At 40.2% G+C, this 16,037-nt stretch overlaps 1 protein-coding gene across 2 annotated transcripts in view; it reads right to left on the bottom strand.

Annotated features, from left to right (window-relative positions):
• The window catches only part of tle2b (TLE family member 2, transcriptional corepressor b), a 68,268-nt gene that overhangs the window by 21,200 nt on the left and 31,031 nt on the right, over positions 1–16,037 (bottom strand). For both annotated transcript variants that reach the window (XM_026345087.1, XM_026345085.1), the window contains exons 5-6: positions 2,408–2,470; positions 497–571 (exon numbers count right to left, since the gene is read on the bottom strand). In XM_026345087.1, coding sequence (XP_026200872.1) covers positions 497–571; positions 2,408–2,470 — 138 coding nt within the window. The remainder of the gene's footprint in view (positions 1–496; positions 572–2,407; positions 2,471–16,037) is intronic.

A 16,037-nucleotide genomic window follows, 5' to 3' on the forward strand; every position in this document is an offset into this window, starting at 1 on the left:
TGCTGTAGTAGCAGTGTCAATATGATCACGGCTCTGACACCACTTGAGTAACTGAGAAAAGGTTACCATGTTGAATTTTGGTTATTTGGTAACTTGGACTGGCTTCTCCAAAAAGTTAATATTCTCTATTCACTATGCTACTAATCACTTAGTTTAAATGATGAGCAGAAAGGAGCTTTATACATTAGTGTTCCTTTGCTGTGAGATGTGATTCATTACATCTAGATGTATTTACTTGCTACGTCAAATGATATAATCCTACGAAGAGAAATTTCAATTTAGAACAAAATCTTTGACATAGTCCACTAGCCACTTGTAGTCAGTTCAAATAATCTCAGTAAACTAAATACAGTAACTTAACTGATGTTTGTCTTAATGCCTCGCCTATTTGATCAGTTATTTTTAGTGATTAAATCATGTAATCAGCACGCTCTCTTTCATATTATATGTATAAGTAGGCGTGTGTGTGTTGTCATGAAGAATGGAGGTGACTCACCCCGATAATAGCGTTGAGTTCAGCCATGGTGACCTGCTTGGCCCTCTCTACTGCTTGGACCACCTGTTGCTGGTGCTACAAACACACACACACACACACACACACACACACACACACACACACACACAAATAGCATATAAATACAGACATGCAGTGCCATGGAAAAGAAACCAGAAAACCAGAAAAAAAGGCCATCCTGTATTATTATCCCTGTTGCATGTTACAGTATGTAGTGTTAACACAATGTACAGTATATTGTAGTATATTGCATGTACAACCAGTGATCACACAGCAGGAACTCTTAAATGATCCAAACTCTGCTTGTACAGGATGTTTAAATATCTGGATTCGGTACATAATGCACACACCAACATAAAAGTCACAAAAGCAGAAATACACATACGGTACATACAACCAAGCGAGTATATTGAGAGGTGTGTACTCGCACGTACACACAGACACACAACTTCCACACGTCCACACACGCCACACTAGCTGAAATCCCAGTTCTGTTTGCACAAAATCCCAATGTAATCACACAAATGCAAATATGCATGTGTGCAACAGCGCTCACAGCCACACACACACACACACACACACACACACCCACAGTGTCAATATTGCTCAAGCTGACAGAGCTGTGACCTTCTGTCTCCAGGGAGCACCCTTATCAGTGCACGTTCACATTCGCAGACGTAAAGAAGTGTGTCAGCAGATTTGTCCTCCCTCTACACACCCGCACATACAAGCGCTGCACGCTCAGGTACACAAACACATATACACAAAATAGTTAATACACAGAGGGTTCACTCTCTGTTGTCATGGCCACCGTCAGAACAGCAATACATGTATATTTACGGATATATAAATATATATTTTACCTCAATAATCTACTTTCTCTTATTTGTTTAGGTTGAATTAAGCAGTTATAAATTAAAATATAGCCTTAAGTAGCAATTACCGTATAGAAGAATTAGCACTCATGCAGAAATAGTGATAATGCTGAATGGCAATAACATTTTATGAGTGGCTGTATTTAATTTAAAAAAACAAAAAAACAATGAGCTCTAAATGCTCAGAAAACAATATTATGTATTACTGTCAAAATCTAGGAGCCTTTATTATGAAATCCTATGTCAGTGATACCAGTGGGGATTTATTTATTATCAGTACCTTAAGGCCTCCCAGATGAGTTGGTATAAAATACAGGGCCTTACATGAAGCTGATGTGGTGCTGATTTAGATATAATGAAATAATGAAAAGTGCATTTGTCAGATTAATCAACCAATATGAGGATTTATATGACTGAAGTACAGTATATACACTTATATACCACGTGATGATGTATGTGAGAGATACATCTGTTCCCTTTCTTTTATGATCGGCCTAATTTTTTCCAACATTGTGCAAAAAAACACTGAAACTGAGATCAATTAAATTTACACTGCAGATTTTAAACTGGCGTGCTCATGTGCAATATTCCACTGAATTAACACATTTGTTTTGATTTACTCATTTAACAATTAGCCAGATGTTGTTTTTAATGAAGACATATTAATTAGATGGCAAGTCTATAAAAGATTTGTTCATTGATTTGCTTTTTAAACAGTAAGTTATTGAGGCAGCGTGCAATAATTCATTTATTCCCACAAAAGCAGCTGATAAAATACTATAACTTGATAAACTCCTGTCATTGATATGCAAGTTTTAAGAGTAATACTATTTATATTGACCTTGACATCAAACTATTTTACCAATTTTATCTTGATTGACTATATTTAATTTATTTGGATTTATTTGTTATTCTGAATGCAGAGAAAATATGAATTGGGCCCGAGGAGTGAAGAGTCATTTCCTGACTACGTGTGTGCATATTTACTGCAAGTGTGTCTGGCAGTGGTGACACTTACCTCTTGAGAGAGGAAAGGGATGATCTGAGCACAGATGGCACTGAGACGCTTGACAATCTCTGCCTGTGATGGAAAGAGAGGGAGACAAGAGAGTGGCAGAAGGAGAGAGAAAGAGATATGTGATCATGTTGCGTACTGTAAGATAAGTACACAGAGCATATGATACACCTTTAGAGCACATTAAACCTCCACTACATTAAACACCTTCTTAATGAGCAAGGAGGTCTGTCAGTGACAACTCTATGAGCCTGAAAGAAGAAAAATGTGGGGGCGAACAGCTAAGGTGGAAGGATAGAGACAGCATTAGAGCTCCAGTCATCATCTGGTCTTTTAGCACCATCACACTCTCATTTAGTTCAGCCTTGCGCACTCCTACCCACTTCAGTCTTGCTCTGTCTCTGTCTCCTGCTCTCACGCACACAGAAACATAAGCGTAAACAAACACGCATTGAGAAAAACCTCTGAGAATTTCTCTCTCCGACTGTCCACCTGTCACAGTCTCTGTTCGGTGCCATTACGTTTGTCCATTTCCTAAAACTCGTAAAATCCATAAAAAGGCTTTTTTCTGGAAATGGTGAATAACATCTTGCTCTCTGGTTTCCTTCCCCCCCAAACAGCCACCCACCCATGTACACACTTGTGTGCACGCACAGACACAACAGGCACACGTGGCAACACAAGCACACACAAATACATAAGCACACGCTCTCTCTCTGTCACACATAGACCTACACAAACACACTTACGCACACGCACACACACATTGAACCTCTGTGGTGTGTCTAATTCTATCTGTCTGAGTGCCCTCAGCCTCATTTTGTTCTCTTCTTCACTCAGCCGTTCTCTCTTTTTCTACAACAGCTCTCACACTGAGCCATTATTACCCTATTCATCCTCTTCCTCCCATCACCCTGCCCCTCTCATCTCTATTCCCTCCCTTGCTCGCTTTGTCTCGTTTTCTCCCATCGTTCTATTTTTCTACATTATTCTCTTTCGCTGTTTTAATTTATCCTCCTACCTTTTTCTCAGCAGTCCCTTTTCTTCCTCTAACAGTAGTTGTTCTGCTCTATTTTGTCTTTACTACTCTGCTGTCACACATTACCACAGACACACTAAAAATGTTCCCTCTCTCTTCCCATCTTGCTTTCTCTCTTTGTCTCCCCGTATCCCTCTATTCTCAGTAACACCTGTTAATGGCACTGGCAGATACTAAAGAGGAAAAGAAAAAGACAGCAATGCAGTGACAGACATGTACTGTATACACCGTGACTTTGTCACATAAACAGACACAGCCTCATCACATTATACTGTACATGTGTCATTGTATGTGTGCAGGTGGTTGTGGTTAAGCTCCTTACTGTATTTGTAGTGCACTGTGTGTCTGTATGTGTATTAAGCACAGAGAGGGGAAGTGAGCATGATACAGACGAACATGGCGACATGCACACATTTCTTACAAATGTTGCACCTACATAGAACATACTGTTGTCCAGCACTTAAAACACAGTAGCTATGACTATGAATTTACTGTTTTACTATATTAGAACTGGAAATGAGCTCATTTGCTCTCTTAGCCATACACAAGGTTGAAATGTTAGCTTTGTCATCAGGCACCTCTTACAGAATTCTTTCACAAATATAAAGTATTTGGTTCCCTCTTTGAATTAACATGAGCTTAGTCTTAGAACTAGGAAATGCTTCTTTTATCTCTCAGAATATGTCACAGAAAATTGTCCTACTCTTACAGATGGATTCAAGATCAAGCGTCTTATAGTGCATGAAAGAAACTTGTAGCAGAAACCTGTAATGAATATGATGTTATTCTAGTGACAAATAGTTAAACTTTTCACATGCAGGGCATGCATACATATATCACATTTAATTTAACTCATTTAAATACACTGTTTTATCTTCTACAACTACCCTAGATTGTTACCTGCTGAGGAACAGGTTGCTCTCAGACCACATAATAGTTCACAGAACCTGGCTCAGTAAAAACTATTTGAAGTGCTGATGCTGAATCATATGTCAGAAACCAACCGACACTGACAGAAGTGAACTGAATATAGTCCTCATGTGAAGCTGGTTTCTTTTATTGCAAGTTATACAAACACGCATAACTGAATAGACAGGACAGAAGATGGAAGTGCAGAGCAGAAACAAACTGACAACAAAATGAATCGTTTAAAAATGCAGTCAAAAATGCTCTCACTGCAATTTCTTTAACTAGAAATAGTTTTAGTTTTATTGTATGTTATAAGGAAATAAAATCATCCACTTGGCCTTCACTGTTAAAATAATGTCCAAAGACAAAATAGTTTAGCTCCACAAAATACTACTACCATAAATCTGACAAACTGATCAACAAGTACAGTCACAGACCAGAGGTAACAAATAAGAAAACAATTAGTGTTATAATTAGTCTCCACTTCTTGTGCTTCATTTTTTTTTTTTTTTTTTTTTTGGCTGCAGGTACAACAGAAACCTGCGATGGGCTCAACGCAGACTGTGAACTATAATGTACCTGCGTGGAGCTGCTAGATATAGTAAGTTGATCCCTATCAGCAACACTTTCACATTGCACTGATTAGTTTGATTTCGTTGTTATTAACAAAAACAGTGGACACAAGCTGCACCGGAAACCATAATGCTGGTATACTGTATTGTGTATATGCTTTGTAAAAGCACAATGCTGTCGAGACAAGTTCTGTAACACAGCAACAATCAGCCAACTCCATGTTCTGGCTGAGAGGCAGCGGATGCTGTTAGAAATGCAAGGCACCAATCAGCCAGTGGATTTTACAATAGAGTGAAAGTGAGCTGGGCTGAAGCGGCCCGAGCCAGGCCAGGTGTCAGAAACAACACGGCACAGTCTCATTCCACAGCCTTGGCAACAAACAGCCATCAGGGAGTACTGGCGAAGACTGGCCGGATGGAGGGATGAACGGATGGGGGGCTGAATGGATGGAGGGCTGAATGGATGGGTAGATACAAAAGAAGAGAGGGGGGCAGTCAATAAACACCTGAGGGCAGATACAATGCCAACTGGCATAGTGACAGAGAGAGGCAGAGACAGAGAGGGGTTTTACATAAAGCAGAGATAAAATGTATGTGAGGGAGTAAAAGGTACAGGTTTTCATTTGGAAGAGCAAAAATCCCCCCAAATTCTTCAAAACAGCAAATAGATGGATGAAGGGAGACTGGGAGGAGAAAAAGGAATCAACTATCAAACAAGGACAGTCTGTTCCAGAGGCTGTGGTGCATATTTTCAAAGCCTGAGAGATACACGCATGCACGCACACACACACACACACACAAACACACACACACAAACACACACACATACAGTGGCAACTTGCTCAGACTTGTCATCTCGTCAGATTGCTGACAGAATGATAATCGCAACCAGGCAAACGTTTATATGATCACATTGCCTGATTGCTGCATAACTATGCAACCTGAGCTGTATGACAAAGCCATCTGTAGAACACATACATCTAGGATATGAAACCTACCTACCTGTATCAATTTGAGATATGTTGTGTTTTAATATTACTCAGTGCTGTATCTTGGATTAAAAAAAAAAACACTTGGACAAATAAACTGAAATACTTCCAAAATGTATTTACAATCTCACATCAGCACTTAAATTGTATTGATTAAGAATTGAGATTCAGAGAAAAGAACCAACGGAGAGTGCAAACATAGCCTATGTATGGATCTCTACAACTGGGGCAGAAATAGAAATGTGAGCAGATTTCTTTGTGCAAATGAGCAGTGACTGGTTAAAGGAAAGCTTTGTGAAGGACAAGTGTGTCAACTTCACTTAACCTTAGCTCCTCTGTCTGTATATATATGCTTAAAAGTGAAAAATGTAACAAAGGTTCACTGTTGTTATAGATTCTTTCCCTGTGGCATACGACGTGCCACTGTCAATTTGTAAGTAAATTATAGCAAATGCAGAAAGCATGGTGCACAATAACAAAAACTGTATCCTTTGTGAGGTTTTACAGTAAGTATGTAACAGAGGTATATGGAAAATAATATTTCCAATAAATGATGTCTCTGTGCATTTAAAATCAATACACAAGCACCACAATTGACTACGGTTAGAACCTTTCCACTGAAAAAGCTGAACTGTAGACAGTGGAGCCAGCAAGCAGCAAAAGTACCAGAGTGTGTGCACGAGTACTGTGTGTGTTTGTGTGTGTGTGTGAGCATGCTGTGTGTGTTCCCAAACACACAAGTAAATTGATGTAGAAACACTGGGTATTCAAGACAAAACACTAGAGGTGCATTTGAATTGTAGGAAACTAGACAAAGAAAATTGATTAAATACGGAGAGCTGCGGCAGGTTGTCTGCGCCGAAAAATTGGGATACTGAATTTTCTGGCCTCAGTATGATCTTTGATTTTTATGATTTCTGCAACAACTGCCAACGATAAAGAGATGTCATGAAGACCAAGCTGATATTATTATGAAAACATTCAAGTAAAGTTCATATTTAGTGTCACAGCAAGAATATTTCCTTAACCCAACAGTTTGCAGCCTTTCACATTGGCAATGGTACATTTCTACACCAACAATAGGCTCAGTGGACCAAAATGCAATGCACAGACAAGAGTTGTGCATAAAAGGCATAATTCTCTATTTTTCTTGACAGGAAAAAACTCATTGTCTTGCGTTTACTTTGCAACTGCTATGAGTATTGCTCCTGCTGTCTCTCCACCCACAGGTTTAACCAACAGTGCAAAGGCAACACAATCCTGCCTGATCTGCGAAAGTAGTGAAAAGGCATTCTGGGAAATGTAGAAAACGACTAACTGAAGCCGAAATAGATGAGACAGGTGGGTAGATGAGGTGGGTGCACCAAAAAAGAAAATAATAACACTTGCTCACAAAAATTAGTCATCGCAGACTAATGGTGTAACAGTGATTTATTTTCATAGGGAGGTGGTCTTAATGGAACGGGACTCCAATCTATTTTCTTTCAAATGTTTGGAATGACAGAGACAGAAAACAAGTTCACATTTTCCATGTACACTTTTTATTCCTGACACTAAAGTGAACTTGAACTGGAACAACGGAGAAGCCACTTCCCTGTGAAACTGTGAAAGATCAGCATTGTATTTGGTTTCCCGGGCATGACGGTGAACAACAGTGACCGCGTTCATCTTGCCAATAAAGCTCGGTGAATTTGAATGTGATGAGCGTGGGTTGAGATTGGCATTGGAGGAGGGAGACGCTGCCCAGTGTGCTCGGGCACTGCCAGCTGTGCCAGCCTCTGAGTCCCACTATGGCTGAGTGAGCCAGCATTATGGTGTGTGTGTGTGTGTGTATGTGTGTGTGTCTCACTGCGAGTGAGTGATACCCTTCTACTTACTCTAATTGCTCTCAACTAAAATCTTTCTTAACTACGATTCTGTTTTATCCTGTGCACCTATTTATGCTTGTTACTGTAATAGGTAATGTGTTAATAGTTAGTTGGTTGGGAAATAGAACAGGCAACAGATGAGCAAAAAGCTAAACCTCAACTTTAAAATAAGATTGTGATGTACAATGTTAATGGAAAAAAGAACACACGCTCTGACAACTTCACCTACACAAAGAATTAAACAAAATAGATTTTTATAATTTAGACATTTAATGACAGGTGTAATGTCTTGTTAATTAATTTTCATCTAGCAGAGGTAAAACGTTGGTTTATGAGACTTCTTGCATAGAGTAGCGCACATCCTATGAGGTGATTTTATATTAGTACCTCAGAGCCTTTCTACTTTGTGCATATAGCTCTAAAACACCCTCATTTATTTCCAAGAGTCAGAGGGTGTGTACACAGCCGTGGAGCTTATCTCTGTCCCCTGCTTTCTAATTGCACTGCTCTCCTCTCTGCGAACAGTTTAAGATAAATATTTGTAGCCAGTGACGTACTAATCACCCACTGATTGTTCAATGAAAGCAGCAATTCCTAGTTCCTCTCTTTTAATCCCCCTTTCCTCTTTCTCTTCATACAATCAGCCTCCTTCTTTCTCTGTTCTGCTGGCTCATTTTTCCACTTCTACAGTATCTCGCTCCTGCTCCGTTTTCCCTCAGTGCACCTGGCCTTGCTCTTTTGCTCTCTCTCTCTGCCCTCCTTCTCATTCTCTCTCATTTTTCAGAATCTTCCTGCAACCTCCCTCTCTTGTCTTTTCTTGCCCAGTCTTGTTTTTTCCTCTCTTCGCCCTCTCTCTCTCTCCGCTGGGCAGCGTGCCAGCTCCTCTTCCCTGGCATTGAGCCAGCTTCTCTCTTCCTCTTCACCTCCTCCTCCCCTCCCTCCTTTCCTCTATACCCCTTGCCTCTGATTGATGGCCCCTCTATTCTAGAAGGAGAGGAAGGGAAACAGAGAAAGAGGGAGAGCGAGAGGAAAGGGGAGCAGCAAAGCACACATGAGCATAAAAATCACACACACAGAAACACGAAAAGGCACACACATGCAAGCACATACCCTCAGAATTGTGGATACAAATTACACACACACACGCCAGCACAAACAGCCACGAACACACACACACACACACACACACACACACACTAAAATTCACAAAGACGATGCGACACATGCATGTGCGCACACACGAAAGCAACAAGGACACACAGAAAACCAATCCAAATAGAGCAGAGGAGAGCACACATACAAAAAGCTGTGTGCAGAGCAAGCAGAGCCTCCCAGCATGAGACGAGACCAACAAGCACACACACACACACACACACACACACACACACACACACACAAAAGACACCAATTCAACCTTCAGTGCAGAACCAATACAAGACAGGCAGCAGCCCAGGCAGCGGAAACATTTACAATGAAAATGCAGACAGACAGCTCACTTCTACTTATCTAACACACACACACACACACACACACACACACACACACACACACACACACACACACACACACACATACATATATTGGTGGATATACAGCACATATACAATAAAGTACTAATGATGACATTTCACAAATATATTTATAAACCTGTATGTGGCCACAGAGATGCATGATCCAGATACATGCAATTTTTAACAATATACATACACACAGGAAATCTTTCTGGGGCATGTGATGGTGAGACACAAAATCTGTGCCTCACAGTTGGGGTTGTAGTTTTACAACCAACTAGATCTCTTGCTCACTCACCCTCTCTCTCTCGCTGGCTATATTATACACTAAGCTATTAGTCATATTCACACTGTGCCAGTTCACCAGCTTGCATTGACAGACTGCATACTGCTTCAAACTCATGTCGTCCACAGTGCAATCAGAAACAAAGTAGCCAGAGTAGCAAAGCTGGCTGCACAACATCTATGCACGCACACGCACACACACACACACACACACACTGTTGTTTGTGCATGTGATACTGGAGCAAACTTCTCGTATTTGCTTCACACTTCACTTCTCACTTTCTCAAATTTAACATAACACACAGCGCTTTAATGATTGCACTGGTTTGATTTGTTGGACTTGTACTTTTACTTTCTTTTTACATACCTCTGTCCTGTCATTACAGGTGCAATACACACAACTCTTTGACTGAAAAACTGCTGCAGCAGCTTCCTCCAGTTGCCAACTCCTTCTTCACAATCCCACTATATTTCAAAATGATGTTAATTTGCCAGAACAGATAGAAACATGACCCACACATTAGGGCCTTGCCTATGGCTGCAGTTGTTATTACAGTAATTATATCTTCACAACCACACCGCTAACAGTTCTTAGTAGCAAGTAAGGATGAGTGTGAGTGACCACATGATAAAGAGAAATAGTTGAAATCACAAACGTGAACCTCATGGTGGTGCTAGAGGAAAAGTCAGGGGGATTAATTATGATACATTGTGTGGGAGCCATAAATGTCCCATTCTGTGTCAATCCATTCAAGAGTTATTGTTTGGACCAAAGGTGTTGGATCAAGTGACTTACCATCACTGTCATACCTACAGCGATGTCTCTAACAAAATATGTTATTCTTTAACTGTATATTGTACACTAGAGTTCCAGCTGTAAACTGAATTTGCAATATTCGTTTCAAAAATAAGTGGCTGCACATATGCCCCTCATGAAATAATTCTTGTTTCAATACAGCAAAAGATTTCACATGGGATGTACAGCAACAGACATGCATGTACCTGCATATGTTATCTGAAAATAAAAACCTCTTGCTGCACAGCTGCTTGTTCAGAGTTCTGGCACTTTAGTTGTCCTGATTAAAGCACTGGTAACATAACATGCAGATGTTATTACACACACACACACACACACACACACACACACACAGATAAGCCAAGATAGTCTGTGTAGCCACTCAGAGCTCCTCTGACAGAGTGACAAAGCTATTGCGCTGAAAGGCTAGCTCCCTGGGAATTTAATCACTTGTTTTCTCATCTTTCCCTTTCACTGTTTTTCTATCATTTTTAAGGGTTATATCACTCTATCCCACTCTATCTTTATGCCTCATTATTCACAAATGAGCGATGTTATACATGTATGCACACACACACGCGAAAAGATAGGGCGAGACACGAAACCTGCACATACCCGTGACAGCTGCTACACGTACAGAGTGACAGCAGACACCACTGATCAAAGAGAGTGCAAAACACATACCATAAACACACATTTGACCTCGCCAAAGCTTGTTGTAGTTGACCCATATATGTAGACTCATCTTAATACAGCCATTAAAATAAAACCAATAAAAAATTCAAACCACAACTGTGGGATTTCGGACTGACTAGGAGGTGGAAATGACACAGAGAAAAAATGAGGCAGGGAGGATGGAAAGAATGAGAATGAGGAAGAAAAAGGAGAAGAGAGAGGAGCCCAATCCTATTATGAACCAAAGCGGCAAGTTGAAAATGAAGGCATCTCCCGCTTGCACTCTCTCTCTCTCTCTCTCTTTCTCTCTCTCTCTTTTTCATTCTCGTTCACCCTCTACTCTATCCCAAATGAGATGAGGATTCAGGTCACAACTTCAGCCAAATATACCAACATATGCATGCTCACACACACTGCACACATGTGCACAAACACATGCATAACAAGGCTAGACAGCTCGGGCTAATTAGGTAGGAGGATAAGCGCAAACACACATACACACACACGCACTTTTTTATACATTATAAACAGATAAACATTCTGTCGTGATCTTCCTCTCCTGCTTGTACTCTGTCTTAATCTTCCTTCCTTAATCCCTGTTTCTGTTTTATTCATTTTCTCTGTTTATTTCTTCACTCTGCTCACCCTCTTCCTGTCTTTTTCCCCTCAGATTGTTTTCCCTTTTATTTCAGCTCAATTCAAAGACTTTTCTTATTCTTGCACGATTGCTTCGAAATGCTAATAATGGCAAAATTGTTTACTATCAAATGTAAACGATCACATAAAAAGAGTACAAAAGAAGGACTGTTTTCAGTCATAGAAAAACACATACTCCCACAGCCTCAGCCTCATATGTGTGGTGGAGAAATGAAAGGAGGGAGCAGGAAGGAAGGACAGCCAGCTGCTTCATCTGTCCTCAGGAGTCCACAGGGGAAACAGTCTGGCTGCTGAGCATCCTGACTATCAAACACAGCTTCCTATAATATCCTGCCTGGCCTGTGAACCACACAGTCTCTGTATCTAGCATTCTAACACCGTGTAAAGGCTATACATTATATTAACCTGTCTGTAGTGTGCAAACCTAGCCTTGCATACTTATAGTGTTTTTTAATTATTGAGAACCTACTGCATAAAAACCCTGTTGAAATGTTGACAACTCACACTATCATAACATAGTAGTGAAGTGCAAGGACTCAAGGTTTCACAACATGACCAGAGAAACGTTGTTAAAGGTAAAGCAGCTGACTACTAAGACTTCTTCTAAATATCTGTATTATTTTAAGTACTATAATAGTGTTATATGTTTGGCTTTACCAATTCCTACCTTCTAATTTTTAGTCTTTTATCTCACGCTGTTATTATCCTAAATGGCTTAAAATTAGTAAGCAGCAAGAGGTTCACTATTTAGCTCAAGGACATACTGACACACTCTGACACTTTTCAGTAATGGGATGCTCTCTCCCACCACTAGGACACCTTTCTGCCCGTTTGCCTGCTAAATTATTATGGAGGAAATTTTTTTTAAAATGACATTGAAAAGGAAAAGAATTTCAGCTCTGGGTCAAACAAATTATTCATGTTTCAGATAGTTACATGTCTAAAGCTGTAATAATGAACACAATATTTGAGGTCTGAAATGGACCATTTCATTGTAAAAGAACAAGATGAGAACTTTTCTTTTTAAGATACTTCTCATACTTTGTGGACAATGAAGCAACACTGTTAGAAAGCATGAGACGAATAACAGTAACACAATTCCAGCTTACATATTAAATTGAACACTGGTTGAATCTCAATGAGAAAGTGTTAAACATATTCTGAAACCTTAGTAAGGATATAGTACTTTTGTTAAAGGACCTTTTCGAACAAGTATCTTTTGTATCTTTTTGTTTTTTCCCCCTTGTTAACTTTTCACTCCTGTGTAAGTCTTTGTAGCTGTGTAAATATGTAGACCACTTAAGTGGTTTTATCTTTTGTATTCAGCAGCTGAATACTAGATTCTTGTTACACGCGTGTTGGCTTTTTGTTTAAATGAGAAAAAAATCAGCTCTCATCCTTTTCTACCGTCTTTGTTTTATAAATACATGGGTCCTCACTACCTAGAACTGTTGCATCTTATAGCATGAACTATTATAAAAACTCAACTGTGACCCAGCTTTCAACTACACAGGCCCCTCCAGGTCCCTGCTGTCTAATCTCTAATTAAGCACACTTGCTGCCTGTGGCCGTGTTGCCTAGCATCCAGCTGTATAAGGCTACTAAAAAAACTATAAAAACAAACATGCAACACTCCCAGCTTCCTAGCAGACTCCTAACATCGAGAATTTCTCCTGCCATGGTGTCACAACTCAATGTGTAGCCTTGTGTGGCGCATGTTGTTTGAAGGATTGGTTCCCTGGGTTATAAACCAAATAAATCAGCAAGATGTTTGTGCCCACCTAGGGTTCGAATAAAGATAATTATGGTAACTTTTCCTCTGACTTTAGGGTTAGGGTTAGGGTTGTCTATACTCTATTGATAGAGCCATTTCATCCTTGTTTTGACAGACAACACAAAAAGCCAATGATAATGAGAACAGCTCTCCTCCAAACCGATCATGTGGCTGGAATAGATTTACAACCAGCCATGTTAGGTTAGGTTGACTCACACGGTACAGAGTGTAGAAGTAACAGCTGGCAAAACAAATGGGCTTATGTAGATCAGAATGAGAAAAATGTTTACAAAAACAGTGATAATGGTACAGAAGAAGACATCCCACCAGACACAGGCTCAAAAGAGGAGGAGATTGTTGAGAAGAAGGGTCTGAAGAATTTGGTAGCATATAGCTATTTTGGCTATTTGAAGTGCAGCTGAGAGGCAGAGTAACGTGCACTGCAAATTGTGTCAAAAGCATGTTCCAACAAAGAGAAGTATTACCACTAATCTTTATCACCATCTGAGGCAGTACCATCCTTCAGTGCATAATCAAAACAAGACTTTACAGTACAAGACTAAAGCAAGTGCTGGAGGTACCCGTACAACCAGTACTAGTACCTGCACAACAACAGACCATAGTGCCTACTATCTCCAATGCTGGTCATAAAATCTTACTTTTTTTAACCAACCAAATTTAAAGCTTTGAAGTCTACACATTTCATTTAGGAGTGAAAAAGGAACCTTTAAGCTTTAAAAGGAAATAGTGATGTAATTTATATGGTGATCCACATTGGAGTCAAAGACAGGAGTTTCCTGTTGCCAGTGATATGACTGTATGAAGTCCAACTGTGAGTAAATGTGACTGAAATCAATTCAATTTGTACACTCCAAATATATTTCCCTGCATTTTTGTGTGTAAGTAACTCTGTGTGTGTTAACATGACACAGTGTTAGAGTCCATATGTTTGTCCAGACCTATTAAAACTGTCCTCAAATGTTGTCTAGCGTTTCAGTAGAGTCTGTTTACTTCAGGTGTAGAGAGGAAGTAAAGCTCTCCGTGGTTTAAAGGCAGAAGGGCAAGAAGATCAAGATAAGTCTTTTAGCTATGACCATTGTGTTTTCCCTAAATTAAAGTGTATTTCCCTAGCATCCTCAGAGCAGCCAAACAGAGCCAGTTCACAATTTCTTTCAGGGATGCTTTTTAATTCATGGCACATTTTGCTGCTGCCAGTTGGTGTTCCTATGTTTCGACCCATTTGAGTGAAACATTTTGGTTTGAGATTGGTTCTGACCATTCTTGGCAAGCTTTCTTATTTTGGGCCAAAATTTTTGCGCTTACTGCCCCAAAAACGCCTGTTGTCCTTTAGTGCTGTGGTTGTCTTCTTATTGGCACCGAGCAGCTGTGGGCTCTGTGCCTTGCTAAATGGGCCTTTGAAGTTAACAGCTCATGGAAGGAAAAGCATATCTCATTCACTTCCTGCCTTCCATATTTTCCCATTTTCCCAAGCTGCACTCTGGTCACAAGCTTTGGGGCTGCCACTGACCTTTGCTGGACAAAAATATAACAAAGCTTCTATTCTTCTTCACCTCCCACTATCATCCTGTTATCCTACTGCTAGAAATCAGCTGTCAATACAAAGCCTGCTTCAATCCACTCGCAGAAACCTTACAACAACACATTCAGAACATTGTCATCTCTGAAAGCCGCCGCCCTCTGTCGACTGCTGTAAACACACAGTATATGTTAGAATTATAAAGTCACTGAATATATGTGTATGTATATATATATATATATATCTATATGTATGTTGTGCCTCTGCATATAATAGGAGATATAGGCAATAACTATCTAGGCCCCAGAAGTGCTATATCAATGAATATAGAACAACCACAGAGAGTAGTGTAAAAGCCTCACAGCCTCTCTCACTCCTCCTGGGAATACCGTTAGTATACGTATGGTGTGATAATGGAAGAGAACCAAGTGAGATAGTGTGATGGCGTGTGTGTGCATATGCATGTGTCTCAATGTATCGATACAGCTTAGAGCAGGAGGGGGGAGATGCTATCTTCCTTGTGGCTTCATATGGTTCAGATACAATCACCTCCAGAAGAGAAAGATAGAGAGAAGAAAAGAAGAAGAGGGAGTAATAGAAAGGAAATGAAGGAGATCGAGATTGAGAAAGAGAGGTGAGGGAGGGTGAAGATAAAGAGCAAATTTAAAGAGAGAGAGAGAGAGAGAGAGAGACAGGGGGAGGTAAATTAAGAAATAAAAAAAAAACAGAAGAGGCTCAATGGAAGGGTAGGAAGACACGAGATGACTGTTACAGCTCAATTAATGCTGGGACATGAGATGGCCCTGCCACTGATAATGACAGCGTTAGAGAACGAGACGGAGAGGGGAGAGAGGCAATAGCAGTGATCTCGACAGGATGTTAGGAGGAAGCTGGAGGGGGGAGAAAGTGGAGGAGGAGAGGAAATAAGAGCAGATACTGTTAAATCTATTCATGATTCATTATTTCTTGCCGCGGCTCAAAGCTCCCCTCCCTCCCTTGATGTCTCTCTCTCCAACGACCC

The sequence above is a fragment of the Anabas testudineus genome, chromosome 4 (assembly GCF_900324465.2).
Source record: "Anabas testudineus chromosome 4, fAnaTes1.2, whole genome shotgun sequence".
Taxonomy (NCBI): Eukaryota; Metazoa; Chordata; class Actinopteri; order Anabantiformes; family Anabantidae; genus Anabas; species Anabas testudineus.